We start from the raw sequence: 12110 nt of genomic DNA, 5'->3' as shown, positions 1-12110 counted from the left end.
CTGAATCTCAAAAAACTGTTGAGTGAGGAAAGCAAGACAGAATACCTGAAATATAATTCTACCTATGTAAAGTTCAAACACAGGAAAACCAGACAATATATAGTTTAAAAATACATGCACAAATGATACATTTTTAAAGAAAAGCAAGAAAGTGAGGAATTAAAAATCTGGGATCGGTATTAGCTAGGGGCGAGGTGGTGGGCATAGAAGAGTGATACACAATTGGAGGGGGCACCTTGGGGATTCTAAGGTACCTGAAATACTCTGTTTCTTAAACTGAGGAGTGGGGCATGTATGTTCATAAATAAAAGTTACATATTTAATGTGTTGTACCATTCTTTAAATACATTAAATATGTAATTTTTATATATGATATGTTTCATGGGGAAAAGTACACACACATTTTTCTGAACATTATGAGGAAAGGGTTACAATAGGCCAACAGGAAAAGAATTTACTGATGTTTTTACAATGTGATTCTCTATTTCAAATCCACTCTATACATTTTTTAGAGGGATGCATCAAGGTGGGATTCAGCCAAGCTTAGGAACAAGAGCTGACATGGAAGGACTGGGTGATAAGCATGACCTCACATGAGATGCTATAAAACACTATGGGCCACTCCTCCCTGCCTCACAGGTACAATTCTTAATTACTTAACTCAGTTAAACAGAGAAGCACTGAAGGCTAGGTTCTATGCAAGCATGCAACATCACATGCCAGAACTGATTACGCAATATAAATGGACCTCAAATGGTTAAGGTTGACAACCTCTAAAGCATACTAGAAAACTAGTATTCTACATGCATTTACCTTGCTTCAGAAGAACTGACACCTGCTTAAAGTTGCTATTCATGGAACTCAATTATTTTGCAAAGCAGTATAAGTGCTTACCTATGTTTAACCATTTTTTGATCATGGCAAAAATGACTAAAGAATCTTGCATAGAACAAGTGCATGACGGCATGTTCTTTCCCTCCAATGTACAAATCCACAGGCATCCAGTAATCGGCCACTGCTGTGTTAAAAGGGCTGTAAAAAAGAGATGGAGGCATTTTTAAAAACCTGCTTTGCCACAATTGTGTAAATTAAACCGGCCTATTGTAATATGCATATGCCCTGAAATGAACTGTATCAGGGAATAACAATGATTTTCTTTTTAAAATATAAGAGAAGGCCAGGCGCGGTGGCTCATGCCTGTCATCCCAGCACTTTGGGAGGCCGAGGCAGGTGGCTCACCTGAGGTCAGGAGTTCGAGACCAGCCTGCCCAACATGGCGAAACCCCATCTCTACTAAAAATACAAAAATTAGCCAGTTGTAGTGGTGGGCACCTGTAATCCCAACTACTCAGGAGGCTGAGGCAGGAGAATCACTTGAACCCGGGAGGTAGAGGTTGCAGTGAGCCAAGATCGTGCCATTGCACTCCAGCCTGGGCAACAGGGTGAGACTCTGTCTCAAAAACAAAACAGACAAACAAACAAACAAACAAAAATATATATATGAGAAAAGCTTATATAATAAAAAAGAAAAAAGTCAGGTAAGTGTTAATTTATGAAATTATAAAAATGGTTACAGAAGATATTACTGACATATTTCAACAAAAGCAATTTGCATATAAAATGAGGACAAGAGGAAAACATACCAGCAAAAAAAGGCATCTTGCTACAATGCACCTTGAATATCTAGATTCACTTTAATTTTTATTATTATGATTACACAATTGAGATGTCAGAGTTCCTACCAATAGAGGGCAATGTGGTATTTACAATGAAGATTAACATGCAGATACTAAATGTTTATTTATTATTTTCACATTAAAAAACTTTTTTTTCTTTATTAAAGATAGGGTCTTGCTTGGTCACCCACGCTGGAGCGCAGTGGCACAATCATAGTTCACTGCAGCCTCCAACTCCTGGGCTCAAGCGATCTTCCAGCCTCAACCTCCCAAGTATCTAGGACTACAGACACACACCACTATGCCCAGCTAATTTTTTCTTTTTTTTTTTTTTATTTTCTTTTTGAGACGGAGTCTCGCTCTGTCACCCAGGCTGGGTTGCAGGGGCGTGATCTCGGCTCACTGCAACCTCCACCTCCAGGGTTCAAGCTATTCTTGTGCCTCAGCCTCCTGAGTAGCTGGGATTACAGGTGCCTGCCACCACACCAAGCTAATTTTTATATTTTTAGTAGAGATGGGGTTTTGCCATGTTAGCCAGGCTGGTCTTGAACTTCTGACCTCAGGTGATCTGCCTAACTCGGCCTCCCAAAGTGCTGGGACTACAGGTGTGAGCCACTGCACCTGGCCATCAGTTAATTTTTTTAAAACATTTTTTGTGGAGACGAGGTCTTGCTACGTTCAGCCCAGCTGGTCTTGAACTCCTGGCCTCAAGTGATATTCCTGCCTCGGCCTCCCCAAGTTATGGGATTACACATGTGAGCCACTGTGCCCCAGCTGTAAATGTTTATTTTAAAATAGAAATTTGATTTTATTTTTTAAAGCAGTCTGAAAATATACTCAGCAAGAGACTGTATATTGCTTACTGAATGCGATGCAGCATATTTAAGGTGAATTGTCATATAATAGCCCAATAACTCTCACCTAACAGATACTAATAGAAAGACTTTCTCATACTCTTGGGTCCTAATGGACACTGGAGAGGAAAGGAAATGTCATTTCCATTTTCTGGCTGGGACCTTCGGTGGGAGGGGCAGGACTGGCTGGCGACAGACCTCTGTGTTGCCAAGGTAATGCCGTCCCTTGAGGTCAGCCAATCAAGCAAACCTTTGCCTTTGGAGGACTTCGAATATTTGTGAATTGGTTCCCTGACACCTCAAGCCACCTTTTTCCCCAGGATAGACTTGGCTGGCTTCAGCTTTGAGGCTAGAAAAAAGAGCCTGGCTACCACCACATATTTGCATCTTAATATAGTTTGGTGTTCTCCAGTCACTGTACCAGAATTCTGATAAAATTTTTAAAAAACACTTTTTTTCTTCGTGAAAAATAGTTCCCTAAAGAAATTCAACTGCCAATCCAGGCGACAGAAAAGAAAGGAAAGTGAAGGATGGTATTTGGCCGGAAAACAAGTTTGGGATATATTAAGGAGTGAAATGTTGAAAGTAGCTACAGCTCAGATTTATGATCCACTCAGGAAACCACCCCAGGAAGAACTCGCGCTGGGGCTGAAGCTAACTACAGCGTGTCATGAGGGAAATGAAGTGCTCACTGCTGTTCACAAACTGGGGGCTGTGACGGTCTCAGGATGTCTCTCCCGCCACGGTAACTTGAGGTCTCTCTCATCTGTGTGAAGGCTTTCCTTTGAAGCACTCTGAGAAAGGAAAGAGCCTGACCTCACTTGCATTCTAAGCCAGTTGTTACTACATGAAATGCACCAATGGCCCCTTATAGAGGGAAGGCCCTGAAGGGGAGCCCCTCTGTGGGCCAGAGAAGGCCATGCTGGTGGTTCCCAGCCACAGTCGTCGCCTTGCACCCTTCCTGCCTTTGCAGGGTGTCTTTCACTCAGGATCCCCCTCATTTCTTTTTTTTCTCTTTTTTTTTTGAGAGGAAGTCTCACTTTGTTGCCCAGGCTGGAGTGCAGTGGCGCGAGCTCAGCTCACTGCAACCTCTGCCTCCCGGGTTCAAGCGATTCTCCTGTCTCAGACTCCTGAGTAGCTGGGATTACAGGTGTGTGCCACCGTGTCCAGCTAATTTTTGTATTTTTGGTAGAGTTGGGGTTTTGCCATGTTAGTCAGGCTGGTCTCCAACTCCTGACCTCAGGTGATCAGCCTGCCTCGGCCTCCCAAAGCGCTGGAATTACAGGCGTGAGCCACCATGCCTGACAAGGATCCCCCTTATATCTGATATGAACTCAAATTACAGAATCACAACACTGCAGGTTGAAATTCTGGCAGGGTGAGGGCAGGAGTATCTGTCTCACTAGAAAGATATTATTTTAGAACCACGAAGAATAGGGAGGCATATTTTATATGTAGGCAACAGGGTTCCAGAATGTTTCTGCCATGGACAAGAGCAATTAGGCAAGGCCCTTTTAAGCACAATGCTGTGTTTTTTCCTGGGCTCTGGAAGAGTTTCTTTCGGTTCTCATTCTCTCTCTTTATAAGGCTACCTACTGCTCTCTTTTCCTTAATTTGTTTCTTTTTTTTGGGGGGGGGGGGCGGGGTTCAAATAAACACATGAATACAGCTTAAAAATCAAAATGGTACTGAAAGATTTACAATGAAAAACAGTGGTCTCCAGCCCCAATTCTTTCCTTGCCTCAGGGCTGTCTCTTAGCCACTTTTAATTCTTTTGGTTGTTTCTCCCAGCAATTATTGAAAAAAAAAAACATGTTTATACTCTTTATTGATTTATCAATTTAGGAAATGATCTACTATGTGGTAAGAGGTGAGGCTTCTTAGCTGTCTCACCCTCCCTACCTGCTACCTTCTCTGTAGAGTTACATTATTCTTTTCAGTTAAATAAATAACATTACATCTTTACAATCATACAAATGCAGTTCACTGCAAGGAGGGTATCACAGTAGCATTTCCTTCTTTTTCCATTTTGTATTTGTGTTGTACTTGGGATTTACTTGGCTGTGAATAATCTAACTTAATGATGTAGCACTCTCCCTTTAAGAGAGCCTGTTCCGAGGTGCACAGTTGACTGACAGCTTCCAGCTGCTGCATCTGTGGACCCACTCTGGTGTGTTCCTGCCAGCCCATGTTGCTCTCCCAGGCTGCTCCCAGGAGAGTAGAGGGAGGGGCTGGAGCAGAGCCATTTTAGCCTGACTGTAAGACTCTAATGGACAAGCTTTGCTTGGGCCTTCCCACTGGCCAGGTCGAGGCTTTCTCAGAGTTGTGCTGTGGGCTGAGGCTCCTCCACCTGATCCTCCTTCCTTTCCCTTCTCCTTTCACACCTGTCACAGCTCCATCGTGGTCTAAGAGCACTCTCTGCCCACTCCTCCTCTTCTCCCCTTTAATCTGCACAGGCATTTCCCTCCAAGAAATCTCTTGCATGTCTAATTCCATCTTGGTCTTTGCTTCTAGGAGGAGCCACACTGACAAATGCTCAAAGACATCAGCAGGGACGTTTTACCTGTGTGGATTATGAGGGTCAGTGTATCTGAAGTAGTACCAAGCAGAATCAACAAAGGTATCCATCGTGTCTGTCTCTCTCTTGGCTGCTCCCTTGCACCTAAGAAAGAAATGAAATTCATCAATTGGTTTCTTTTTAAATTTTAATGCAGTTTTCCATCAGCTTTTGAGAGAGCTATAAGTATGAATTGAAAATGTCATAAGAATAAAGCCACAGGCTGGGTGTGGTGGCTCACGCTTGTAATCCCAGCACTTTGGGAGGCTGAGGTGGGTGGATCATGAGGTCAAAAGATCGAGACCATACTGGCCAACATGGTGAAACCCCATCTCTACTAAAAATACGAAAAATTAGCTGGGCGTCATGGCGTGTGCCTGTAGTCCCAGCTACTTGGGAGGCTGAGGTAGGAGAATGGCTTGAACCCGGGAGGTGGAGGTTGCAGTGAGCCAAGATCGTGCCATTGCACTCCACCCTGGTGACACAGCAAGACTCTGTCTCAAAAAAAAAAAAAAAGAATAAAGCCACATATGAAAAGACAATTCAGGGAAAGCTCTCTTTTTATATTGTATAGTATGTGATGTTTTAAAGAAATTTATTTACAAATAAAAGTTTCAATTTTCAACAATTAAAAGCCTTATTTTCCACTTCTCTGAATTTAACCTGGTAGAAAGCCTCACCATCCAAAAGGACAAGACAGGATTAGGTATCTCTTTTGTGCCTTAACTTCTGTTCCAGGCATGTCAAGATTGCTTTCGCCAATGCCTACTTTATGATGCTTATGAAGCCAATCAATGCATGAAGACAAATGAGAACCAAATATAGGGAGATGTGTGGAAAATCAACTTGGATTTTTCTTCTACTTCTGTTCTGGGGTGACAGGTGCAGAAATCTACCAGGATGACTCGAGGAAGACAAACCAACTTGGAAGCCCCAAAGGCAATGGTTGCTCCAGCTCATGCCAGCCTGTAAGAATCAATTGGGGCATCTCTTCACAACACTGTGACAAAAGATGGCAAGTTGGTAGCTTGAAACTGGCCCTGATGGGAGTATGTACATCACGGAAATTGGCAAATGCTAGAAATCAGGACCCCCCTCCAAAGCTAATTACATATCTACCACCAGACCACTGCCTAAAGGTAGGTTCCTTATGGAAGAGTGAAGAAAGCCCTGGTGTTCAAGACAGAGAATAAAGTGAGATCCTTGATATGTGAAGGGTTGCATAGAAAAAGGAATCCCTGTCCTAGGGACAGACATGTCCAGCAGGACCAAGGTCTCACAAGGGCCCAAGTGTTACACTCATTATTTTTATTTTGAGATGGAGTCTGGCTCTGTCACCTGGGCTGGAGTGCAGTGGCTCGATCTCAGCTCACTGCAACCTCTGCCTCCTGGGCTCAAGCAATTCTCCTGCCTCAGCCTCCTCAGTAACTGGGATTACAGGCGCATGCCATGATGCCCGGCTAATTTTTGTATTTTTAGTAGAGATAGGGTTTCACCATGTTGGCCAGGCTGGTCTCGAACTCTTGACCTCAAGTGATCCGCCTGCCTCAGCCTCCCAAAGTGCTGGGATCACAGGCATGAGCCATCATGCCCAGCTGCTACACTCATTCTTAAGAACATTCCTAGAGTTGTGGGCCTGTGGGACTGAAGGAACCAGGTGCCAAAAGCCACACTACCTAGGAACTCAAAAGAAGGTGCTCTTAGTCAAGCCTAGCACAGGACGGGGATTAGCTGCCTTGGAGACTCCTCAAGGCCTGGATCAGCAGAGAATCAGCACCTTCTGTCTGATGGGTAGGACCAGCTATCAACAGGGCCTTCTGTGGCAGTGGGAAGCCATAGCAGGCTCTCCCTTCTAAGGCATGGATGTGAAGCTCATCACCCCTCCAAATATTGCGCTTTGGGCAGTGTAAGTCTTTGGGTGTTATTGGAGAATTTGGGGAGAAGGGATGAGGAATCCCAGGAGGAACTGATAAATCTTCTGCTAATTTAGCATGTATGGGCTTGAGTGTATTTTTAATTTAAGAATAAAAGAAGGGTTGTATTTCTGTCTTCCATTTGTGAAGTAGTTCATACCAGCTTTACAAATATTACCCAAGGAAATGGCCAGTCCCCCACATAGTCCTCCAGCTCCCTCGTCAGCTGGTTAAATGCAGTGGCTGAGCAGAGAGCATGGGCGCCCTAGATCTGGCAGGGCTTTGGGACCCCCTGCATTTTAATCAGGGGACCTCCCAATGAGAACAGTGGTGGTCTCTAAGAGTAGAAGCTTTTCAGAGAGAGCCCTCGGGGAATCCAGCTTCCTACCACCCAGGGCTGCTCTAAGAAGCTGATCTCAACAGTGCGCCTCTAAATTAAAGCCAGGTCTTTTTATTTGGAGAGCAATCAACCAGAACACAGACACTATTTTGGGAAATAATTAGAAAATAAAGATTACTTCGTCTTCCTCACTTACCTTGTGCAAGTGAGGTCCAAGTGAGGGAGAAAATGCGGGCTCAATTTATAAAAGGAATAACAGCTGGCTAACATTTGCCATGCTGATTTCCTTTTTAATGGTCTTGTTGGACTTGAAGGCAACTAACATGTTTTATTGCTGATACTAAAAACTAGATGATAAGGAAGAAGCTACGTGGCAAGCAGGAGGGATAGAAGTGATAGATAATGGTGATAATGTTATCAGGATTAGCTCCAATAGTAATGATAATAATACTGGGTAGTAGGAACTGAGCCAAGTACTGCAGAAGTATTATCTCATTTAATCCCCAGTAGTCCTGGGGATTATGAGACCGATACTGCTCATATCCCCATTTTTCAGATGAGTAACTAGGATTCAGAGAGGTTAAGAAACTTGTCCAAGGTCTTGTAGTTCAAGGGTAAGGAATCCACATCTGGTGGGCTCTGGTGCCTGTAGTCTGTACCACTGGGCTGCCTTGCTCGGCCACACTGGCTCAGTAGCTCTCAGCCTTGGATGCTCATTAAGATCATCCAGGGGCTGGGCGTGGTGGCACATGCCTGTAATCCCAGCACTTTGGGAGGCCTAGGCGGGCAGAACACGAGGTCAGGAGATGGAGATCATCCTGGCTAACATGGTGAAACCCCATCTCTACTAAAAATACAAAAAATTAGCCGGGCTTGGTGGCGGGCACCTGTAGTCCCAGCTACTCGGGAGGCTGAGGCAGGATAATGGTGTGAACCCGGGAGGTGGAGCTGGCAGTGAGCCGAGATTGCGCCACCGCACTCCAGCCTGGGCGACAGAGCGAGACTCCATCTCAAAAAAAAAAAAGATCATCCAGGGAGCCTTGCCCAACACCAAGGCCTAGGTTCTGCCCTCCAGTAATTCTGCAGCCAAGCAGGAAACCTTATCCTCATCAATAAGGCCACAACTGCTGTGCTGTATGCAGGCCACCAACATCTCTGGTAGGGAAGCCCTTTGTCAGCGCTTATCAACAAAGAGGGTGTGCTATTTTCCTCCTGGAGCCAGCATTTCTACCCTAAAATGGTCTGGGCCTTCCTATATACCTCCCTCCAAGTTCCACCTTGAATTTCAAAACTGCCTCAGTGAGGACCTGGGAGGATGGCTGGCAAGTCCCTGGCTGGATGGCCGTAAAGCTTCTATTTATTGAAGGCCTAGAAGGTATCACTGTGCAGGATCACATGTGTTAATTCTAGTCTTCTGAAAAGCCCTTCAATGGGGTTATTTTTGTTCCTGATGAGGGATTTCACGCTCAGAGAAGGTAAATGACTTTCCCAAGGCTAGACAGTTAGTTAGGAGGCAGAGCCAGGACTTGAATCCATCACTGATCTGACACCCAGCTCAAGACTTCCAATTACACTACGTGGTTACCTAATTGTCAACCTAGTAACTCAGCTCTATACTGGCAGAATACAAAATTATTTTAAAACATCCTCATCATGATCTATAAGGCAGAGAAAAATGGCTTCTCCGCAGAAGAAGGAAAATACTGGAACTTGGTATCTGCTATTTGTTTAATTAGCTGATATGGACAGCATCATTAAAAATCACGCTTGAGACATGCCAGTGAATAGACAGAAAAACATAATCCCACTTCCAAAATGAGGAGAAAGGAACCATGGTGCTTCAGCATATTAAAGAATGCAGCCCTGAGCACACTTGCTCTCTTAGCAACTACTCTGCTACTCATGATAAAATCTCCACTGTTGTTACAGTCACTATATTGGAAAACTGCAAGGTGGAGAAGAGAACATTTTCTCCCCTCTCCACGTGGCTCTTTGGAATATCAAAATGGAGGAAAGTGGTTTTTTACAAAGCTGTAAGGAAAATTTAGAGCTTTTCCATCAGTAGGATCAGATGTTTCTGGGATAGATCTGAACTGACACTGCTGCTTCCAACAGCTCAGAGAAGGGAGGATGCCCATTGCAGAGGCAGGGCCACAGATTCCAGACCCTTCTCTTAAAGGGCCCCAAAGACCCACAGTGTTCTTTCCAGCCTCATGGAAGTCAGGGAAAAAGGGAGCAGAGTTAGCACCAGGAGGGAGGAGGCTGTCTGAAGCCCTAGCAGGTATGGGGCCATAGGCACAGTCACCGCTGCAGGGATGTGGCTCCTTACCTTGGGCAGGAGCAGTTCACCCACTCTGAAGCCATGGCCAGTGGGGGGCCTCCCTTGCCAGTGAAAGACGCGATGTCGGGCAGGGTCACAGGCAAGTCCTCCAGGGGCACAGGTGTGGGGCCACAGACTGGGCAGTGGACAATGGGGATTGGTGTGCCCCAGTACCGCTGCCGTGAAATCAGCCAGTCTTTCAGTTTATCACTTGTCACGTCTCCACCCACTCTCTTCCCCCGGGCTTTCTGAGTCAGGGCTAGAAAAGCATCCTGCCGGGTCATACCTGTGAACTGACAGGGAGAGAAAAGAAAGCTCACTCCTCTCTGCATAGCACCAGTCACCACCCTGATGCTGCCACCAGTCCTGCCATGTTTATGTGTGGCTCTCCCAAGGGACCAGTTCTGTGCAGAGCTGTGTCATGACTTTCATGAGCCCTAGGTGCTTCTGCCTTTGTAGGCTCCTTGCTCCTTCAGATAATATTAAAAATTATATTTTACAACTGCATCAATATAAAGACAAATATAACTTTTGACCCTAAAAGTTCATTTTTTTCTTCTGATTTTAAAAGAAATTAAAACTTTTGCAGAGGCCTCTAAAAGTATTGTGGGCCCTAGGCACTGTGTCTACTGTGTCTAATGTGTCTAAGTTGGCCCTGGTTCTGTGGCTTTATCACCAGAGCCCTGTGACACCTACAGAGATCATCAAATATCAGCTTTTAGCTGCCAGTACAGAACTGCATGATATGGATTTTTAATGACTACTCCCCTGTTGGGGGGAAAATATTCAGAAAAGAAAAATCCAATATTATCCTAAAGCAGAAGGAATCCAGGCAAGCAGAGGAACATTCTGAGGCTTCGGCTTGAAGAACCAGACCACTCTTTTTATATTTAAATGCTCCCGTTTTATAGACAGCAGGACAGACCACTAACAGTACAAAAGAGAAATTATCTTTTCACTTGGTGCTTTTCAGAGAGCCAAACTAATTATATGAATTGAGCCAGTGTGGCTTGGTAACAACCTGGATTGCGGGTACCCTTGCATTTGTTCAGTGAAGACCCACTGGGCATCTATACGTGCTGGGCTTGTGCTAGCCATTGGAGGCACAAAGATAAATACGATCTTCCCATGTCCTCAAGGAGCTTACAGTCAAGAGGCATAAAGAATAAGAAAATACAGCTATGTTTATCAAAAGCAGCCCTTTTCATGAATGGTCTGAAGTGTCTTTCTGCACTCCCATTATCACAGTCGTGATGCAAATCATAAAAAGCTCTCCTGAAAGTCAGTCTTCTCCTAACACCACTGTCTTTCCATTCCAGAAGCTCATAGATGAAAGCGGCTTTTCCCTAACCATTCTACTTCTACTTATTGAAATAATTCTTTTACTCTAGATATTCAGCCTAGAGCCAGGAGAGGCTTCAACAAACCATCTGAAGCTGTGTGAAAGAAGCCAGGAAGCATAATTAATACTCAGAGTACTGTACTAAAGAGTGGATGCTTCACTAGGCACTTCAGAAGCCTAATTTTGGCCACAAGTGTCCCCTTTCTTGCCCTGTAGAGGGTTAACTGGGGCTCCTTACAGATACTGTGATTTCGCTCTGCTCCACCTCCAGGGAACCTGCTCAAACAAGGTCTAAAAAAAGGCCTAAGGGTCCATATCTTAGAGCATGACTCATGTCTGGGGATGCAGTTTATGAAGTAAAGCCACAAACATGGGGTTATAAAACATGGACTCCTTACAAAGGAGAAAACCTGACCATTATTCCTTTATTCTATAGATATAAATATAGCCAGATAGTCACAAACCTGAAAAACTTGGATCTTCAGGTCTCACTTAATCAAGATCAGCCAAGGTGGGACCTGTAAGCACCTCCCAGGTGATTCAGAGCCATGGCCAGGTGTGGCATCACTATGTTAAGTCAGTAGTTCCCAGACTCTGCTGCACATCAGAATCAACTAGGGAGATTTGAACACTATTGATGTCTGATCCATGCCCCCCTCACCACCAATAACCATCAAATCGGAGTATCTGGAGTGAGACCCAGGCATCAGTATTATTTTAAAACTTTCAGGTGTTTCCAATGTGCAGTTAAGTTTAAGAGTGCTCTAAGCCAGTATTCTCAAACTTTTAATGTGCATACAAATCATATAGGGATCTTATTAGACTAGGGTGGGATCTAAGACATGTGATGCCAGTACTGCTGGTCCAGGGACCAGACATTAAGTGGCAAGGTTCTAAGCCCTTGATTCTCAAAATGTGTTCCCTGGACCAGCAGCATTAGCAGCAGTATCTGGAAACTCGTTAGAAGTGTAAATTTTGGGGTCTCACCTGGGACTACTAAATCAGTATCCCTGGGGTGGGGGTGGGGGCCAGGCTGTGGTTTAACAAGGCCACCAGGGGATTCTGATGTGCGCTCAAGTTTGAGAATCACTGCTCCCACTACCTCCTC

General features: G+C 44.6%; 1 protein-coding gene across 2 annotated transcripts in view; it reads right to left on the bottom strand.

Moving 5' to 3' along the window:
• Positions 1 to 12110, bottom strand: part of LARS2 (leucyl-tRNA synthetase 2, mitochondrial) — a 159883-nt gene that overhangs the window by 47444 nt on the left and 100329 nt on the right. For both annotated transcript variants that reach the window (XM_003818489.5, XM_008971820.5), the window contains 3 exons: positions 9670 to 9953; positions 5094 to 5192; positions 895 to 1032 (listed from right to left, as the gene is read on the bottom strand). In XM_003818489.5, the coding sequence (XP_003818537.1) occupies positions 895 to 1032; positions 5094 to 5192; positions 9670 to 9953 (521 nt within the window). The remainder of the gene's footprint in view (positions 1 to 894; positions 1033 to 5093; positions 5193 to 9669; positions 9954 to 12110) is intronic.

This window comes from Pan paniscus, chromosome 2 (assembly GCF_029289425.2).
Source record: "Pan paniscus chromosome 2, NHGRI_mPanPan1-v2.0_pri, whole genome shotgun sequence".
Classification (NCBI taxonomy): Eukaryota; Metazoa; Chordata; class Mammalia; order Primates; family Hominidae; genus Pan; species Pan paniscus.
Note: the sequence above shows the minus strand (reverse complement) of the source record. Positions and strands in the feature narration are given on the sequence as shown.